Source organism: Coregonus lavaretus, assembly GCF_964263955.1.
Source record: "Coregonus lavaretus genome assembly, contig: HAP1_SCAFFOLD_1806, whole genome shotgun sequence".
Taxonomy (NCBI): Eukaryota; Metazoa; Chordata; class Actinopteri; order Salmoniformes; family Salmonidae; genus Coregonus; species Coregonus lavaretus.
In genome coordinates, this window is record NW_028161871.1 from 28894 (window position 1) to 51006 (window position 22113).

The 22113-nt window shown below is 44.1% G+C and overlaps 1 protein-coding gene across 1 annotated transcript in view; it reads left to right on the top strand.

Moving 5' to 3' along the window:
- Positions 1 to 20784: 20784 nt before the first annotated feature.
- The window catches only part of LOC311119977 (progesterone receptor-like), a gene marked incomplete at its 5' end in the record, with an annotated part of 46109 nt that continues 44780 nt past the window's right edge, over positions 20785 to 22113 (top strand). Inside the window, 2 exons of the mRNA XM_084194616.1 lie at positions 20785 to 21746; positions 21958 to 22067. Of these exons, the coding sequence (XP_084050742.1) occupies positions 20785 to 21746; positions 21958 to 22067 (1072 nt within the window). The remainder of the gene's footprint in view (positions 21747 to 21957; positions 22068 to 22113) is intronic.

Genomic DNA, 22113 nt, shown 5'->3' on the forward strand with positions numbered 1-22113 from the left:
GTGAAACATAAGACATTACAGTTTTTAATGTCCCGTTGGTAAGATAGTCTCGAAAGGAGATCATCCATTTTATTCTCCAGTGATCTCACGTTGGCCAATAGAACGGTAGAGGCGGGTTACCCACTCACCGACAAATTCTCACAAGGTCTAATCTTAGTTTCATATATTCAACTTCTCAATTCAGATTCAGTTTTCAAATTCAGAGGAGAACAGATAGAATCAAACTCTGGTAAACAGATACTTCTGGCAGTTTCTGAAGCTGAATTTATTTTTTGTTCCTATGAATTTGGCTCTAGCGTTAGAAACGCTTTGGCTATCAACTATTATGGGCTAAGGCTAAGACTTTCTGGAACATGGATGTGCCTTCTGTTCCCCTCTATGATGGTCACAGGCCGTGTTAGAAGGGGCCTTCTGTTCCCCTCTATGATGATCACAGGCCGCGTTAGAAGGGGCCTTCTGTTCCGCTCTATGATTTACATTTACATTTAAGTCATTTAGCAGACGCTCTTATCCAGAGCGACGTACAAATTGGTGCATTCACCCTATATTTTTTTTTTTGGGGGGGGGGGGGGGGGGGGGGGGGGGGGTAGAAGGATTACTTCATCCTATCCCAGGTATTCCTTAAAGAGGTGGGGTTTCAAATGTCTCCGGAAGGTGGTGAGTGACTCCGCTGTCCTGGCGTCGTGAGGGAGCTTGTTCCACCATTGGGGTGCCAGAGCAGCGAACAGTTTTGACTGGGCTGAGCGGGAACTATGCTTCCGCAGAGGAAGGGGAGCCAGCAGGCCAGAGGTGGATGAACGCAATGCCCTCGTTTGGGTGTAGGGACTGATCAGAGCCCGAAGGTACGGAGGTGCCGTTCCCCTCACTGCTCCATAGGCAAGCACCATGGTCTTGTAACGGATGCAAGCTTCAACTGGAAGCCAGTGGAGTGTGCAGAGGAGGGGGGTGACGTGAGAGAACTTGGGAAGGTTGAACACCAGACGGGCTGCGGCATTCTGGATGAGTTGTAGGGGTTTAATGGCACAGGCAGGGAGCCCAGCCAACAGCGAGTTGCAGTAATCCAGACGGGAGATGACAAGTGCCTGGATTAGGACCTGTGCCGCTTCCTGTGTAAGGCAGGGTCGTACTCTCCGAATGTTGTAGAGCATGAACCTGCAGGATCGGGTCACCGCCTTGATGTTAGCGGAGAACGACAGGGTGTTGTCCAGGGTCACGCCAAGGCTCTTCGCACTCTGGGAGGAGGACACAACGGAGTTGTCAACCGTGATGGCGAGATCATGGAACGGGCAGTCCTTCCCCGGGAGGAAGAGCAGCTCCGTCTTGCCAGGGTTCAGCTTGAGGTGGTGATCCGTCATCCATACTGATATGTCGGCCAGACATGCAGAGATGCGATTCGCCACCTGGTTATCAGAAGGGGGAAAGGAGAAGATTAGTTGTGTATCGTCAGCGTAGCAATGATAGGAGAGGCCATGTGAGGATATGACAGAGCCAAGTGACTTGGTGTATAGGGAGAAAAGGAGAGGGCCTAGAACTGAGCCCTGGGGGACACCAGTGGTGAGAGCACGTGGTGCGGAGACAGCTTCTCGCCACGCCACTTGGTAGGAGCGACCGGTCAGGTAGGACGCAATCCAGGAGTGAGCCGCGCCGGAGATGCCCAGCTCGGAGAGGGTGGAGAGGAGGATCTGATGGTTCACAGTATCAAAGGCAGCAGACAGGTCTAGAAGGACAAGAGCAGAGGAGAGAGAGTTAGCTTTAGCAGTGCGGAGAGCCTCCGTGACACAGAGAAGAGCATTCTCAGTTGAATGACCAGTCCTGAAACCTGACTGGTTTGGATCGAGAAGGTCATTCTGAGAGAGATAGCAAGAGAGTTGGCTAAAGACGGCACGCTCAATAGTTTTGGAAAGAAAAGAAAGAAGGGATACTGGTCTGTAGTTGTTGACATCAGTGGGATCGAGTGTTGGTTTTTTGAGAAGGGGTTCAACTCTCGCTCTCTTGAAGACGGAAGGGACATGGCCAGCGGTCAAGGATGAGTTGATCAGCGAGGTGAGGTAGGGGAGAAGGTCACCGGAGATGGTCTGGAGAAGAGAGGAGGGGATGGGGTCAAGCGGGCAGGTTGTTGGGCGGCCTGCAGTCACTAGTCGCAAGATTTTATCTGGAGAGAGAGGGGAGAAAGAAGTCAAAGCATAGGGTAGGGCAGTGTGAGCAGGACCAGCAGTGTCATTAGACTTAACAAACGAGGATCGGATGTCGTCAACCTTCTTTTCAAAGTGGTTGACGAAGTCATCCACAGAGAGGGAGGAGGGGGGCCTTCTGTTCCGCTCTATGACATCACAGGCCGCGTTAGAAGGGAGTGTCACAACAAAAGGATTTGGCCCCCCATAAGAACATAGCTGAATAGCTCTGTCAAAGCCCTTCTAAGGATAGCCTTTCCACTCCCTATTTAATCTTGTTCTTGTGACTGACTGGGTTCGAACCAGTCCTCCTCCATGTTCTCCTCCATGTCACAAGCGCACTTAGCTAAAGCCCATAGGGATGAGTTCTGGAAGCTAACACAAGTCTTCAAGTCTCCAGCAGGGTTCATCGAACCACCTGGGTAACATTTCACCCCCCCTTTGAACTCCTACTCAGAGATTTCACGGCACCAATATAAACTGACTGGGTTCAACATCAGGCCTCCTGCTGTGGCAAACAGAAGCAGAAGGATCCCATTTAATGAGAGGTGGTTTGGTGATCCATCCATGTGATGAGTAGCCTCTGATTACTGCGTGTAGCGAACCATTCCTGTCAGCTGGCGGGATCAGGCTGCTTGCGAGGCTGTGCGATGAGCAACCTTGGCTGAGACATGAAGACGTGTTAGTTTGACTGATGGGCCTCCTGTGAACCAGATGGGCCTCCTGTGAACCAGATGGGCCTCCTGTGAACCAGACAAAGCAACTTTTCAGGTCTCAGACAAGTTACTCATCACACGAGCTGTGTTACCTCCCCTTTGACCTCCTCCTTGAAGAGACCCCATCCAAGTCACAGGACCAATGCCTAGGCTTTAGCTCAACAGGCTAACATAGTCTTAACCCATTCAGTCACATGTTAACCTTACAATGACGACCCTTGCCATAGACTTGAAACCAGGGGCAGAATGGGACCAAAAATCGGCCCAGGCATTTCTAACACACCGGACCATTTTCTTCCTCCAGGCCCATTATTTTCCTTGAGGCCCCTATTATTGGCCAGATAATTATAATTTTGCACACAAAAAAACAAGTTAGACAGGCCCAATGGGCTAAAAATGGACCAGCCCATCTGGCATTTGCACGAAATGCCAGATGGCCAGTCCGCCCCTGCTTTAAACCATAGTATGTCTAACACAAAGAAACACATGTCAAACTAACACGTCTTCAGGTCTCAGGCAAGGTTCTCATCCCATAAGCATGGATCACCAAACCATGTAATTAACCTTGCTGGATCTTGAAGACTTGTATTAGTGTAGCAGGTGGGGATCTGTGAAACTCACTCCTCAGCCTGAAGTGTGCAAGTGAAGAAAGCCTTTTAATAGGACGATGGGTTGGAATGTTTCAGGAGGGCAATCGTGTGTTTTCCAGGCAGAAGTCCTGAGTTCGAGTCTTCATATGAGCTCAATCAGGGGGAAGCGGTACTCGCTAAGCAGCCAGCGTGACGTCCTTTACAATGGTGCCACTGGACTTGTATCTACAGTTGCTGCGCTGGTTCAACCACTGGTTTCACTGGAGAGTGAGTTTAAGGGGGTGAATGTAGCAGATGGGGTTCTAAAACTCACTCAGCCTGAAGTGTTGCTCCTTGAAGGCCTTTTTCAATAGTGCGGTTGGTTGGAACACTTCAGGAGAGCGAGGCAGAAGTCCCGGGTTTGTGTCTCGGTATGAGCTGAATCAGGGGGAAGCAGTACTCGTTAAGCAAGCAGCGTGTTTTCCTTTACATTAATTTCCTGAACTTATCCCTATAGGCTTTCGCTAAGTGGGCTAACACAGTCTTTGTTCGAACCCAGTCAGTCACAAAGCAAATTAATGACGGGTCATTTCAACTATATTCTTATTGGGGGGCCCAAAACAAATGTTACACTCCTAACAGCCAGTGATCATCATAGAGGGAACAGAAGGCACGTCCATGTTCTAGAGACAGAGAGGGAACAGAAGGCACGTCCATGTTCTAGAGACATAGAGGGAACAGAAGGCACGTCCATGTTCTAGAGACAGAGAGGGAACAGAAGGCACATCCATGTTCTAGAGACATAGAGGGAACAGAAGGCACGTCCATGTTCTAGAGACAGAGAGGGAACAGAAGGCACGTCCATGTTCTAGAGACAGAGAGGGAACAGAAGGCACATCCATGTTCTAGAGACATAGAGGGAACAGAAGGCACGTCCATGTTCTAGAGACAGAGAGGGAACAGAAGGCACGTCCATGTTCTAGAGACAGAGAGGGAACAGAAGGCACGTCCATGTTCTAGAGACAGAGAGGGAACAGAAGGCACGTCCATGTTCTAGAGACAGAGAGGGAACAGAAGGCACGTCCATGTTCTAGAGACAGAGAGGGAACAGAAGGCACGTCCATGTTCTAGAGACATAGAGGGAACAGAAGGCACGTCCATGTTCTAGAGACAGAGAGGGAACAGAAGGCACGTCCATGTTCTAGAGACAGAGAGGGAACAGAAGGCACGTCCATGTTCTAGAGACAGAGAGGGAACAGAAGGCACATCCATGTTCTAGAGACGGAGAGGGAACAGAAGGCACGTCCATGTTCTAGAGTGGTAGAGGGAACAGAAGGCACGTCCATGTTCTAGAGACAGAGAGGGAACAGAAGGCACATCCATGTTCTAGAGTGGTAGAGGGAACAGAAGGCACGTCCATGTTCTAGAGACAGAGAGGGAACAGAAGGCACATCCATGTTCTAGAGTGGTAGAGGGAACAGAAGGCACGTCCATGTTCTAGAGACAGAGAGGGAACAGAAGGCACATCCATGTTCTAGAGACAGAGAGGGAACAGAAGGCACATCCATGTTCTAGAGTGGTAGAGGGAACAGAAGGCACGTCCATGTTCTAGAGTGGTAGAGGGAACAGAAGGCACATCCATGTTCTAGAGTGGTAGAGGGAACAGAAGGCACGTCCATGTTCTAGAGACAGAGAGGGAACAGAAGGCACGTCCATGTTCTAGAGACAGAGAGGGAACAGAAGGCACGTCCATGTTCTAGAGACAGAGAGGGAACAGAAGGCACGTCCATGTTCTAGAGACAGAGAGGGAACAGAAGGCACGTCCATGTTCTAGAGACAGAGAGGGAACAGAAGGCACGTCCATGTTCTAGAGACAGAGAGGGAACAGAAGGCACATCCATGTTCTAGAGACAGAGAGGGAACAGAAGGCACGTCCATGTTCTAGAGAGTCGTAGCTTTCAGGAATAGCTCTTCGCCAAATGAATTTGAAGAAAAATAAATTCAACATGCCACCTTCGCTTCAGAAACCGCCAGACGTTTCTGTTGACCACAGTGAGTGTTTGATTCTATCTGTTCTAGTGACGGGTCATTCGCGAACAAACTGCTCTTTTTTAACAGATATTTTTGGTGAACGTCGGGAGCCGAATCTCATCGGTGAAAGAGCCGTTCATTTGGCTCCCTGATTTGCATACTGCTACAACTGCTTTGAGCTCAAAACAATGTTTTTCTGCAGATAAATTACAAAATAATTCTCTGAAGTGGGTGAATCATCTCTGCAGAAATGCGTCAATCTGGTCCAAGCTGATGTTTTCAGTGCTGATTTTTTTGTAGGCCATTTTATAATTTGTCCAGGTAAACATTTATTTCAACGTGCATTTCACGATTTGCCATAATGGCAGCATACCTTTTGGGCTTTATATTGGAGATTTGACGTTTTTTTTATGGTTATAGGTCGATTTTTAAGCATTTTGAACGAAGAGCCAAATGAACTGGCTCACCGAAAATACTCGGAAAGCACATCACTAATCTGTTCTCATTTCCTGGCTGGCAAAGTACCAGGATGTTGTCTCTGGTTTTGAATCTGAATTTAGAGAACTGAATTTGAAAACTGAATCTGAATGCATCTTAGAAGTTTAATTAATTAAACTTTGATGAACTTGAAATGATAGTCTGTAAACTTGATATACAGACAATGAATGCAATATCTACCATATTGAAACTGAATATATAAATACTGAACTTGAATATTCAATTAAATTGAAATTGAATTTTAAAACTGACTGCAGTATTCATTCAACTCAGTTGCAAATCATGAAATACAAATTCAATTTTTGAATTCAAAGTTTAAATTAGTGAATTTTTTTCTCCCAATTCAATATCCTAATACACATTACACAAATTATAGAATTCAAAATACAATTTCTGTTGGCACTGAAATCGCTCCATTCCTCTCTTCATAAAGGTGGAAACTTCTTAGACCCAAATAACTAGATGTATATCAGTAATCTGTTCAATAGCGAAAATCTTTGAGAAATTATTACATTCTCAAATGTATCAGTACCTAGATACAATGTCACCCTTTTAATCTGGCTTTAGACCCAACCATTCTACATCTACAGCATTAGTGAAACTTACTAATGATATCAATTCTTGATCTTACCAAGGCAAACTAACTCCTGACGTCTTTATTTATTTATCAAAAGCAATTTATTTAGTTGATCATTCTATCTTACCAGGAAAACTTAAAAACATTGGTTTCACTAACAGATCACTAAACTGGTTCCATGCATATTTTAACAATAAAAAACAATGTGTCTTCATAGAAGGACACAAATCACAACTTCTTGGACTCAGCATTGACCCCCCATCTTTTCTCTATTTTCAGAAATCAAATTTGCCTCTAATTTGTCAGAATACACTTGTACATGGATGATACAGGGCTCTATACATCAGGTTCAAATATTTTGCAGATACGAGCAACTCTCCAAGATGGTTTTAACACTTTACAAAAATTTTTATAGCAAATAATGTGGTTTTAAATCGAACAAAGTCCTGTATCAGGCCTCCCGTGTGGCGCAGCAGTCTAAGGCACTGTATCGCAGTGTTTCAGCGTCACTACAGCCTGTGGTTCGATCCCAGGCTGTGTCACAACCCATAGGGCGGCGCACAATTGGCCCAGCGTTGTCCGGGTTAGCGGAGGGTTTGGCCAGGGGGGGCTTTACTTGGCTCATCGCGCTCTAGCGACTCCTTGTGACGGGCCGGGCACCTGCAAGCTGACCTCGGTCGTCAGTTGAACGGTGTTTCCACCGAAACATTGTTGCAGCTGGCTTCCGGGTTAAGCGAGTGGGTGTTAAGAAGTGCGGCTTGGCGGGTCATGTTTCGGAGGACGCACGACTCAACCTTCGCCTCTCCCGAGCCCGTTGGGGAGTTACAGTGATGAGACAAGATCGTAATTGGATCGCAATTGGATATCACGAAATTGGGGAGAAAAAGGGAGTAAAAATATAATTACAATTTCAATAAAAAAATTATACTATATCACAGCTGGCAATTCCAAAATTCATGCAAGTGATGGAACAATGCTTAAAAGTGTGATTGTTTGAAATATCTGGGTTTGAGGATAGATAATGAATTTTCTGTTGGAAAGCATATTGATTATATTAGAAAAACAATGAACTGCACTGAACAACAATATAAACGCAACATGCAACAATTTCAGTTACAGTTTATATAAGTATAAAGTTTGCTGCTTCAGTGTTTTTAGATATTTTTGTCAGATGTTACTATGGTATACTGAAGTATAATTACAAGCATTCCATAAGTGTCAAAGGCTTTTATTGACAATTACATTAAGTTTATGCAAAGAGTTAATATTTGCAGTGTTGACCCTTCTTTTTCAAGACCTCTGCAATTCGCCCTGGCATGCTGTCAATTAACTTCTGGGCCAAATCCTGACTGATGGCAGCCCATTCTTGCAAAATCAATGCTTGGAGTTTGTCAGAATTTGTTGGTTTTTGTTTGTCCACCCGCCTCTTGAGGATTGACCACAAGTTCTCAATGGGATTAAGGTCTGGGGAGTTTCCTGGCCATGGACCCAAAATGTCGATGTTTTGTTCCCCGAGCCACTTAGTTATCACTTTTGCCTTATGGCAAGGTGCTCCATCATGCTGGAAAAGGCATTGTTCGTCACCAAACTGTTCTCGGATGGTTGGGAGAAGTTGCTCTCGGAGGATGTGTTGGTACCATTCTTTATTCATGGCTATTATATATATATATATATATATATATATATATATATATATATATATATATATATATATGTATATTATATATACATTGTGAGTGAGCCCACTCCCTTGGCTGAGAAGCAACCCCACACATGAATGGTCTCAGGATGCTTTACTGTTGGCATGACACAGGACTGATGGTAGCGCTCACCTTCTCCGGACAAGCTTTTTTCTGGATGCCCCAAACAATCGGAAAGGGGATTCATCAGAGAAAATGACTTTACCCCAGTCCTCAGCAGTCCAATCCCTGTACCTTTTGCAGAATATCAGTCTGTCCCTGATGTTTTTCCTGGAGAGAAGTGGCTTCCTCGCTGCCCTTCTTGACACCAGGCCATCCTCCAAAAGTCTTCGCCTCACTGTGCGTGCAGATGCACTCTCACCTGCCTGCTGCCATTCCTGAGCATGCTCTGCACTGGTGGTGCCCCGATCCCGCAGCTGAATCAACTTTAGGAGACGGTCCTGGTGCTTGCTGGACTTTCTTGGGCGCCCTGAAGCCTTCTTCACAACAATTGAACCTCTCTCCTTGAAGTTCTTGATGATCCGATAAATTGTTGATTTAGGTGCAATCTTACTAGCAGCAATATCCTTGCCTGTGAAGCCCTTTTTGTGCAAAGCAATGATGATGGCACGTGTTTCCTTGCAGGTAACCATGGTTAACAGAGGAAGAACAACGATTTTAAGCACCACCCTCCTTTTAAAGCTTACAGTCTGTTATTCTAACTCAATCAGCATGACAGAGTGATCTCCAGCCTTGTCCTCGTCAACACTCTCACCTGTGTTAACGAGAGAATCACTGACATGATGTCAGCTGGTCCTTTTGTGGCAGGGCTGAAATGCAGTGGAAATGTTTTTTGGGGGATTGAGTTCATTTTCATGGCAAAGAGGGACTTTGCAATGAATTCCAATTCATCTGATCACTCTTCATAGCATTCTGTAGTATATGCAAATTGCCATCATAAAAACTGAGGCAGCAGACTTTGTGAAAATTAATATTTGTGTCATTCTCAAAACCTTTGACCACGACTGTACTGTTACTATTCACAGACATAGTGTTATTATACACAGACATAGTGTTATTATACACAGACATAGTGTTATTATACACAGACATAGTGTTATTATACATAGACATAGTGTTATTATACACAGACATAGTGTTATTATACACAGACATAGTGTTATTATACACAGACATAGTGTTATTATACACAGACATAGTGTTATTATACACAGACATAGTGTTATTATACACAGACATAGTGTTATTATACACAGACATATGTAAATATACTAGAACATCTTCAGTCTGCCAACAGCTGGGATGAGGAGGACTAGGTCATCCTTAGTTGTTGCTAATAATCATTGCCAGTCGTTATTTCCAACACCAGTTGTCCTTAGCGAACGGCAGCAGTAGTGTCCAACAAACACCAACAACAAACACTGACGTCATTGCTGAAATAGAGAAAATAATAAACCTTTAAATTAAATGGAATTGTCTCGACGTTTGTTTTATTATCATATAGTTTAATTGTCTGTACCTCTTCAAAATAAAACCGTCTACATTGGCCACATGGTGGCACTGCTGTGACTGTTGTTGATATCAACCTCACTTTTGTCAGCTCATCCGTTAGTCCTGAACAGTGGAAACTGAATCTGAATCATGGCAGTTCCGTCAAAGTTAATTCACTTCCAGGGAAAATAAACGTCAGACATGCTGAAAACGTTAACGCCATTTACCTCCCTGAAACATGTCTCAGGGATGGCATATTTCACTCCTTCCCACCTTTCCTTTTTACCTCACACACTTGCTTTTTCTCTAACGCCTGTTATTACATCATCAAAAACAGATAGAAGACAAAGTAATTATAATAGAACTTTATTAAGTCCATCTACAGTCTTTCATTTATCTTCTGCCCCAGATATACTGTTCTGTTCCCACAGCCCATTATGCTTTGCTGCAACACCAGTCTCACAGATCACCCTGACCTCTCAGGTGGTTAACGGCTCACCCCCTACTCCCCCTCCACACAGACACACAGACACACAGACACACACACACACACACACACACACACACACACACACACACAGACACACACACACACACGCACACACACACACACACACACACACACACACACACACACACACACACACACACACACACACACACACACACACACACAGAGACACACAGACTCACACACACACACACACACACACACACACACACACACACACACACACACACACACACACACACACACACAGTCTTGTACAGCTAACCTTGTGGGGACACACAATTCAGTCCCATTCAAATCCTATTTTCCCTAACCCCTAACCCTAACCCTAACCCTAACCCTAACCCTAACCCCTAACCCCTAACCCCTAACCCCTAACCCCTAACCCTACCCCTAACCCCTAACCCCTAACCCTAACCCTAACCCTAACCCTAACCCTAGCTCCTAGCTCCTAACCCTAACCCTAAATCTAACCCTAGCTCCTAGCTCCTAGCTCCTAGCTCCTAACCTTAACCCTAAACCTAACCCTAGCTCCTAACCCTAACCCTAACACTAATTATAACCTTAACCCTAAACCCCCTAGAAATAGCATTTGATCTCGTGGGGACTAACAAAATCTCCCCATTTGGTCAAATTTGTGTTTGTTTGAATACAGTAGAACGTAGTAGAACACAATAGAATACAGTAGAACACAATAGAACACAATAGAATACAGTATAACACAGTAGAATACAGTAGAATACAGTAGAATACAATAGAACAGAATACTATATCACATAGGGAAATGTGCAACAAAGGGATGAGGTCATCATGAAATCATGTGATCAAATCAAATCAAATCAAATTGTATTTGTCACATGCGCCGAATACAACAGGTGTAGACCTTACCGTGAAATGCTTACTTACAAGCTCTTAACCAACAATGCCGTTTTAAGAAAGAATACCACAATTTTTTTTTTTAAAGAAATCACACAAAAAAATACAATATAAAATAATACGAAAAATGCAAATAGTCCGGGTAGCCATTTGATTAGATGTTCAGGAGTCTTATGGCTTGGGGGTAGAAGCTGTTTAGAAGCCTCTTGGACCTAAACTTGGCGTTCCGGTACCGCTTGCAGTGCGGTAGCAGAGAGAACAGTCTATGACTATGGTGGCTGGAGTCTTTAACAATCTTTAGGGCCTTCCTCTGACACCGCCTGGTATAGAGGTCCTGGAAGCTTGGCCCCAGTGATGTACTGGGCCGTACGCACTACCCTCTGTAGTGCCTTGCGGTCGGAGGCTGAGCAGGCCATACCAGGCAGTGATGCAACCAGTCAGGATGCTCTCGATGGTGCAGCTGTAGAACCTTTTGAGGATCTGGAGACCCATGCCAAATCTTTTCAGTCTCCTGAGGGGGAATAGGTTTTGTCGTTCCCTCTTCACGACTGTCTTGGTGTGTTTGGACCATGATAGTTCGTTGGTGATGTGGACACCAAGGAACTTGAAACTCTCAACCTGCTCCACTACAGCCCCGTCGATGAGAATGGGGGCGTGCTCGGTCCTCTTCTTTTTCCTGTAGTCCACAATCATCTTCTTTGTCTTGATCATGAGGGAGAGGTTGTTATCCTGGCACCACACGGCCACGTCTCTGACCTCCTCCCTATAGGCTGTATCATCGTTTTTGGTGATCAGGCCTACCACTGTTGTGTCATCGGCAAACTTAATGATGGTGTTGGAGTCGTGCCTGGCCAGCAGTCATTAGTGAACAGGGAGTACAGGAGGGGACTGAGCACGCACCCCTGAGGGGCCCCCGTGTTGAGGATCAGCGTGGCAGATGTGTTGTTACCTACCCTCACCACCTGGGGGCGGCCCGTCAGGAAGTCCAGGATCCAGTTGCAGAGGGAGGTGTTTAGTCCCAGGGTCCTGAGCTTAGTGATGAGCTTTGAGGGCACTATGGTGTTGAACACTGAGCTGTAGTCAATTAATAGCATTCTCACAAAGGTGTTCCTTTTGTCCAGGTGTGAAAGGGCAGTGTGGAGTGCAATAGAGATTGCATTATCTGTGGATCTGTTGTGGCGGTATGCAAATTATATTGGGTGTAGGCTTTCTGAGATAATGGTTTGACCTTTAGATGTCCTTTTGGTTCTAAAGATGATTCATAAATAAAGCATCATTACTGGATCAACCATAATAAGCACAAATAGACCAATATCTAATTTCTCTAATGTATTTTGTCTTCTATTTTAAAAGGAAGAACACACTTCCGCATATTTATACAAACTCCCACAGACTCCCACAGCGAGCTCCAGTGATATTTATAGACTTCCTGATTACACTGTTCTCACATACAGGAGGTGGGTGAACATTTTATCAATTCAATTCAATATAACTTTATCTTAAGCAAAGATAATTATTTGCATCCCAAATGGCAACCTATGGGCCCTGGTCAAAAGTAGTGCACTATACAGGGAATAGGGTGAAAGTAGTGCACTATACAGGGAATAGGGTGAAAGTAGTGCACTATACAGGGAATAGGGTGAAAGTAGTGCACTATACATGGAATAGGGTGAAAGTAGTGCACTATACATGGAATAGGGTGAAAGTAGTGCACTATACAGGGAATAGGGTGAAAGTAGTGCACTATACAGGGAATAGGGTGAAAGTAGTGCACTATACAGGGAATAGGGTGAAAGTAGTGCACTATACATGGAATAGGGTGAAAGTAGTGCACTATACAGGGAATAGGGTGAAAGTACTGCACTATACAGGGAATAGGGTGAAAGTAGTGCACTATACATGGAATAGGGTGAAAGTAGTGCACTATACAGGGAATAGGGTGAAAGTAGTGCACTATACAGGGAATAGGGTGAAAGTAGTGCACTATACATGGAATAGGGTGAAAGTAGTGCACTATACATGGAATAGGGTGAAAGTAGTGCACTATACAGGGAATAGGGTGAAAGTACTGCACTATACAGGGAATAGGGTGAAAGTAGTGCACTATACATGGAATAGGGTGAAAGTAGTGCACTATACATGGAATAGGGTGAAAGTAGTGCACTATACATGGAATAGGGTGAAAGTAGTGCACTATACATGGAATAGGGTGAAAGTAGTGCACTATACAGGGAATAGGGTGAAAGTAGTGCACTATACATGGAATAGGGTGCCATTTGGGACTCATCCATGATGTGACATGTGGAGCTTTATTGTTGGGGTGTGAACATGGGACCACCTTCCTCCCCAACACATGAATGGTTATCAAATGGAAGTCTGTGGTTGTCAAGGAAACCAGAAATAGTGCCAAAAAATGCTACTAGATGAGAAGAAAATAACGTCTTTGGTCACCTCGACCTTTAAAAGCTGGTGATTCACCTGTCAGAGACGGATATCTCTCCCAAAAACTTACATTACTAAGGGGGTTTGAAGAATAACTCCCATAACGAGAACATTTCTGATCCGAGAACATTTTAATCAACAGTAAGTTGCCGTGACTATCCGTTCTGATAGTACTGGTCTGACATGACGCAGGCTCGAGGCTCAAGGCTCGTGGGTGCATCACCAATGCCACAGCCAGCAACAATATTCATACTCCAATGTTAAGCCTTTCTCCTTGTCATACATTCAACGTCCATTATCTTGCTGTCGTTGAAAACCTAATTTCTGAAAACCAAAGACATAATAACACCATGATAATGTTCAGGAAGATCACATTAAAGCAAAGAGAGTGAGTTTCATGACAACTTGATTATCATGGTTAGGGCCCAGAGGTATCCCTGGTCAGGTCCAGTCCACAGATCTACAGGAGTAGCAGGAGGCGCACAGTACTACATAGAGCCATGACTACATGGAACTCTATTCCACATCAGGTAACTGATGCCAGCAGTAGAATCAGAAAAAACCCAGATACACCTTATGGAACCGCGGGGACTGTGAAGAGACACACACACACACATACACATGATAAGACATGCTCTCTACACACACGTCCACAAGGATTTTGTATTGTAGATATGTGATAGCAGAGTAGTGGCCTGAGGGAACACACTTAATGTGTTGTGAAAAGTGTTATGAAATGTAATGTTGTGTAATATTTTCGATTGGATATACAGTGAGGGAAAAAAGTATTTGATCCCCTGCTGATTTTGTACGTTTGTCCACTGACAAAGAAATTATCAGTCTCTAATTTTAATGGTAGGTTTATTTGAACAGTGAGAGACAGAATAACACCAAAAAACGCATGTCAAAAATGTTATAAATTGACTTGTATTTTAATGAGGGAAATAAGTATTGTCAATCTCCCTGGGATTTCCAATGATCTTCTATGTAGAAGAACGCCTTACCTTCTAACGACTCTTCTGGCTCAAACCATTCGGACTCCACAGACGTTTTTGTTAAAAGACCCGGCCCCGGGCCCACTTAACCGTGAATGCAGTCTCTGCCTTTAAATTTCACGCTGTAATGATGATCTTCTGTGATACGAATAGAGCCGTGTTTGCATATTTTTTTCTTTAAGCAATGGCTTTTTTCTGCCCACTCTTTCTGCCCACTCTGGTAAAGAAAGCTAGTATCTGTCCATAAGACCACTTTAAGCCGTACACTCCACAGAGCTGGGCTTTATGGCGCAAACCCAACACCTCTCATCACCCTGAGAACACCATCCCCACAGTGAAGCATGGTGGTGGCAGCATCATGCTGTGGGGATGTTGTTCATCGGCAGGGACTGGGAAACTGGTCAGAATTGAAGGATGGCACTAAATACAGGGACATTCTTGAGGGAAACCTGTTTCAGTCTTCCAGAGATTTGAGACTTGGATGGAGGTTCACCTTCCAGCAGGACAATGACCCTAAGCATACTGCTAAAGCAACACTCAAGTGGTTTAATGGGAAACATTTAAATTTATTGGAATGGCCTAGTCAAAGCCCAGACCTCAATCCAATTGAGAATATGTGGTATGACTTAAAGATTGAAGGAGCTGGAGCAGTTTTGCCTTGAAGAATGGGCAAAAATCCCAGTGGCTAGATGTGCCAAGCTTATAGAGACATACCCCAAGAGACTTGCAGCTGTAATTGCTGCAAAAGGTGGCTCTAAAAAGGTGTCTCTCTCTCCCCAACCCCCACCAGTCTAGTCAATAACTAAACTCTCTCCCCAACCCCCACCAGTCTAGTCAATAACTAAACTCTCTCCCCAACCCCCACCAGTCTAGTCAATAACTAAACTCTCTCCCCAACCCCCACCAGTCTAGTCAATAACTAAACTCTCTCCCCGACCCCCACCAGTCTAGTCAATAACTAAACTCTCTCCCCGACCCCCACAGCAGTCTAGTCAATAACTAAACTCTCTCCCCGACCCCCACCAGTCTAGTCAATAACTCAACTCTCTCCCCCAACCCCCACCAGTCTAGTCAATAACTAAACTCTCTCCCCGACCCCCACCAGTCTAGTCAATAACTAAACTCTTTCCCAACACAATTTTTGTAAATTATTCCCAAGGGGAAAGGTTTGGAAACAAAAGCAATATAATAATAATAATAATAATAATAATAATAATAATAATAATAATATAATAATAATAATATAATAATATGCCATTTAGCAGACGCTTTTATCCAAAGCGACTTACAGTCATGCGTGCATACATTTTTTTGTGTATGGGTGGTCCCGGGGATCGAACCCACTACCTTGGCGTTACAAGCGCCGTGCTCTACCAGCTGAGCTCTACCAGCTGAGCTACAGAGGACCAATATATAAAAGTACACCAACACGAACACATATACATGAACACACAGAAACAGCACAATATAATTCATCTCACAGTACTGTAGAGTTATTATTATTATTATTATTATTATTATTATTATTATTATTATATATATTATTTTTACTTGCACACTATATAAATGGACAGGCCCCAAGGGATCCACCGCCTGCAGCGCCCCAACCCAACACACCCCACTCAGCTTTAGGATCTTAGTGAAACATTCGTTATTGGTTTCAAGTGTGTTAGGCCAAAGGCCAGAGTGACAACCCAAAGCTAAATAGGGATCTCCCCTGACGTGGGCGTGTTTTCAATACAGACTCCGTTTGTCATACTGTATTCCACATACGGCATCCAGACCTTATGAAAGTTGCCCAGTAGACCCTTAATCTTCTAATAAATCAAATCTAGTGATACGTAACTTGACATTTCTTCCATTCATTTCTGCCATTCATTATAAATGCTAGGTTACACATTTTCTTCTGATAACAGTCTCCAGTATAAACATTTCCAAGCAAACAAAAGCAGGGAGAAGGGAATCTGTAGACATGCTAAGATAAAAGTACATACTCTTTGCCAGAATTCAGCCAGCCTTCACGAGACCACAACATATGCAAATATGTCCCCCTTTTGTGTTTTACACCTCCAGCAGAGGAATTACATTTCTGAGTGTTATTTAGTTTCACTGGCATTTAGAACGTTCTATGGATTGTCTTAAACTGCATTAATTTATGCCTGATATTATATGTACATGACTGTGCATTCAAACATATCTGTATCCGTTCTTTATCATCAATAGCGTCTCCCAGGTCTTCCTCACATTTTTATTTGACATGTTTAGTGTCATCGGGAAAAGCCTCTATCAACCCTTGACACAGTTTAGAAATCAACTTTGGAGGTTTGTCAGACTGCCTTAAAATAGTTTCAATCTTTGAAGCTTCTGGCAGAGAAAACAAAGTCTTGTATCAGCAAACATTTACCTCCGCTCCGTCACAGGCTGGTCTTCCCTGGCTGCCTGACCTTGCTGAGACCCCCGTCACCATCTGATCCTCCTAAGATGAGGCATGACAAAGAATTACCTTGGTGTACATTTCTACATTATATTATCCAAGAAGAGAATCAATGGTTCAATAATTGAAATGACCATTATTCCCAGATCCCAGACTGTAGCTTTACGCTGCTGTCCTGTGGCTACTGTAGGTCTACCCATCAATTCAAGATGAAACTTTGTATCATTCACTGATATTGTTAATATACTGAAAAATGTACCTAAACTCCGTAGACTGGTCTTCCCTGGCTGTCTGACCCTGCTGGGACACCTGTCACCATCTGATCGTGCTAAGACATGATGAGCACAGTGTTGTGTACTGACTGTGCACCGTGACAGTGAAGCCTGTAGAGCTGTTTATTGCTGTGTCAGTGTGAAAAGTAGGGAATTGGCTAAGGAAACTGACAGATCAATAACGTTACATTGCTATACTGACTCTAATAAAAACTCACATTGCACTGAAAAAACATCTGTCTTCATTCGTTTTGGCCGCTGGTTTCATCGTTTGATTCAGGTCTAGTGTGATTGAGGCAAAAAGGAGTAACTAACGTTAGTGAGCTAGCTAGCTAATGGAGTAGCTAACGTTAGTGAGCTAGCTAGCTAATGGAGTAGCTACCATTAGTGAGCTAGCTAGCTAATGGAGTAGCTACCGTTAGTGAGCTAGCTAGCTAATGTTAGCCAACTTTTGGCTAGCTCTTTCTCCAACGGTACATCAACTGCTGAAAACTAGCCATTAATTTACTTCTGTTGAAGCGGGACAAAACAATGGCTACAAAACATTTCCATACAAACGACAGCTGTTAGATAATGTAGCGCTATAATAATAGCCACCTCATTTTACATTTTAGTCATTTAGCAGACACTCTTATCCAGAGCGACTTACAGTTAGTGAGTACATACATTATTTTTTTCATACTGGCCCCCCCATGGGAATCGAACCCACAAACCTGGCATTGCAAACGCCATGCTCTACCAACTGAGCTACATCCCTGCTGGCCATTCCCTCCCCTACCCTGGGCCAATTGTGCGCCACCCCATGGGTCTCCCGGTCGCGGCCGGCTACAACAGAGCCTGGATTCGAACCAGGATCTCTAGTGGCACAGCCTTAGACTACTGCGCCACTCGGGAGCATAACCTCATATCTGACAGATGGCTTAGAGCTGAACTGGCTGTGGTAGCTAGCTACTAACGTTAGCTGGCTAATTCAATCACCTCAGTCGAGAAGGGATGAAACATTAGCTAACGTTACATGTCATTTACAATACTAGCTCAGCACTGGGAATAAACATTCGTTTATTTTTCTGTTAAGTCAAACAGCAGTTACCTTGCCAGCTACATCAGTCAACTAAAGAGTAGCTAGTTTCTGCTCTGCTTGCTTTTACAACTCGGAGAAAGACACACTGACAGCAGCTGCCTCTGTTCCTCTCCCGTGCCGGTCCAGCCAGCCTTTCAGAAGCTTTGCCTTCACACAGCCCGCTCTGTGGTGTCTGCACGGTCCTAAAGCATACCGATGCCTCTTTTTTGTATCCCAGTGCAATGATAAAACTGTGTGGGACAAAAACGCAATTTCAGAATGTGTGTGTGGGGGGGGGGTCGTGACCCTCCTGTCCCCAGAGAAAGTTGCACCCTTGTGACACACTGAGCTCTCTTCCCATTAGAACCACAATCAGCAAGGATACAAAGAGAGTCAGACCCACTGGCTCACAGCCACAAAGATAGAGCCATTGACATGGTAAAGCCAATAGGGGGTTTCAGTCTATACAAAGGCAACAGCGGAAAACATCTTACAAAACAATGTTCTCCAACCCTGAACAACAGATGTTGCTTAAAGAGATATTGTAATATATCATCATAAAAAGTCAAGATATCCTTTTTGAGATGTTGCTTTGATATACAGTAGGCTAGTGGAGAGTCATACAAGTTGATCTGAAAGACGAATTACTTAACTTTTTATTTATTAATACTCATGCCTAAACCATCTAATGTGAATCTGAATTGAAGCTGTGCCATGGCTTTTCCAGTCTCTGTCCTCCCTGGTAATATTATGAAGTCAGATTAGATGATGTCTCTGTCCTCCCTGGTAATATTATAAAGGCAGATTAGATGATGTCTCTGTCCTCCCTGGTAATATTATAAAGGCAGATTAGATGATGTCTCTGTCCTCCCTGGTAATATTATAAAGTCAGATTAGATGATGTCTCTGTCCTCCCTGGTAATATTATAAAGTCAGATTAGATGATGTCTCTGTCCTCCCTGGTAATATTATAAAGTCAGATTAGATGATGTCTGTCCTTCCTGGTAATATTATAAAGTCAGATTAGATGATGTCTCTGTCCTTCCTGGTAATATTATAAAGTCAGATTAGATGATGTCTCTGTGCTTCCTGGTAATATTATAAAGTCAGATTAGATGATGTCTCTGTCCTTCCTGGTAATATTATAAAGTCAGATTAGATGATGTCTCTGTCCTCCCTGGTAATATTATAAAGTCAGATTAGATGAGGTCTCTGTCCTTCCTGGTAATATTATAAAGTCAGATTAGATGATGTCTCTGTCCTTCCTGGTAATATTATAAAGTCAGATTAGATGAGGTCTCTGTTGCTCTCAGCCTGTCTCCTAGATACAGTAGAAACAAACACCAGCCCTGGTTATTTTCATTACGGAGCTAAATTTAAACAAAGGACATAGGTTCTTACACACGTCTAGTTTGCTGTTTCATACAAATACAAATACCCAAAAGAAAGTTGGTTAAAGGAATGTGTTATGACTGTGATATTGTTTTAATGCTGCATCAAAAAGTTCATTTTTTAGAACTTTTCAGTTGATCTTAAATAAAGTATTTATTGTTTTACTTGAAGGGCGAGAGCTGCGCCCTTTTGCCCTTAAGAATTTTAAGTTTTAACACAGAAATAGAGGTGTGTAACTATGTGTTTTAATTATGAACCATGGATAGGGTGCATAGCAAAATCTGTGAAGTGCCTAAATGGAATCATTTCCCCATTCAATGAACTCATGCTACCCTGTTATCCTTGGCTGAGCTCTCTCTCTCTCTCTCTCTCTCTCTCTCTCTCTCTCTCTCTCTCTCTCTCTCTCTCTCTCTCTCTCTCTCTCTCTCTCTCTCTCTCTCTCTCTCTCCCTCTCTCTCTCTCTCTCTCTCTGTCTGTCTCTCTCTCTCTCTCTCTCTCTCTCTCTCTCTCTCTCTCTCTCTGTCTCTCTCTCTCTCTCCCTCTCTCTCTCTCTCTCTCTCTCTCTCTCTCTCTCTCTCTCTCTCTCTCTCTCTCTCTCTCTCTCTCTCTCTCTCCCCTCTTATCCCTGACCACTCTCTGATGCATATTATACTATGAAATAGAGATATCTTCATTATTGCTCATCATCTGCAGCTGCTAACTATCCCCATGTAGCCTGGTCCCAAATGTGTTTGTGCTGTCTTGTCAACTTGTATGACCATTGTCATGCCAGTCATTAACCCAATGAGTCCCACCACATCCCTGTTTTGGACTTCTAACCCCTTTAAAACATTGTTTGAGCCACAGACGTTTGGGTTGGTACCGTTGGATTCTTCTATATATACAGTAAGCCAGTGGTATCTGAAAGGATCACGCACTAAAAGCCCAGCCTGTCACAACGGGGAAGAAGATTTGGGGAAGGTCTTTCTTTGCACCAAGAGAGTCTCTAGTGTCCACACCGACTGACAGGGGCTCTGATTGACTGTCGTCGTGCGTCGTGATTAGAGAGGATGGACACGGCGAACACTTCGAGCTCAGACTTCACAGACTCCAGTAAAATAGTAAATTATTTGATTGAGAAGTATGCAGATGTTGGATTTGGTCAGCCTGGAAAATTCTCTAACGAGCCACAGTCTCTAGTTTGTATGTCCCCCGTAGCGCGTCGTTTTGGAAACGTCCGCCCTATGTGCGCTGCGCCTCCTGGCTCAAGCAACAACAGTGCCATGTTCAAAGACTGTGCTGTTAGAGATCACGCCTATTATGACTGCTCTGACCCTCTGCCGTGGGTAGAGGTGTGTGGTATAGATGGAGTGAAGGAGTCCGTGTTATCGCAGCCGGCCCCAACAGTAACTCAGGAAAGTTTGCAGAGAGCGGCCGTGAACATGATATCGACACCCGGTTCAACCACAGCCACCGGGGTTTGTAAGATCATCAAAGATGAGAAGGAGCCGTCACTAATCATGGAAACACCGTGTCCCGATTTTGATCTAACGGCCAACATCCCTACCCTCGAGACCTGTTATGACAGCGAGAGGAAACAACAACTGTTAGGGTTTATGGATGATTCGGCAGCGTCTTTTCCCCCCTCGGTACCTGGACAACAGAACCAACAAGTACTATTGGACAGTTCTCCGAACTTTCTAGTCGACTTGAATCAGAACGACCAGATGTCGACGGTTCCCCAGATCCGGACGGACTCCCGAGGTGTTCCCTTTCCTACTCATCACAGTAAAGGCATGCTGAATTTTGACGTAATGAGCAGTAACGGACAGGTTCCACAGCAGCACTTGATGATTTATAAGAGTGAAATGCCCAGATGGTCCATTCAGACCTCTCCTACTCAGTCCCCGTACTGGTGCCAGTCCAGCGGGGTCTCCGAGGACCAGTATCCGCACCATGGCTACTCCTCCCCGGATGGAAATCACACCTCAGCTCTGCTCCAGAGGTCCCCGACCTATACTGGATATGGCGGGTAAGAATGACGCATTATTTCATGTATAGTTGAACATAACCATTGTAAAAGTCTCAACACTGTCACATCTTTCAGTTAATTTAAATTAGTGTTTTCATACTTTTATTGCCCCAAATGAGCTTTTTTTTAATTATTCCTCTGTGATATCAGTGTGCCAATGTTGTCCGTGTAAACAACCAATGTCTCGTATGTGTCTTCAATGGTTTTGCAGTGTTCCACCCCAGAGGCTGTGTATGATCTGTGGCGATGAGGCTTCAGGGTGTCACTATGGGGTCGTCACGTGTGGAAGCTGCAAAGTCTTCTTTAAAAGAGCGGTTGAAGGTAAGCAACACCATATAAGAGGATTGGAGCAGTATGTCATATGGTA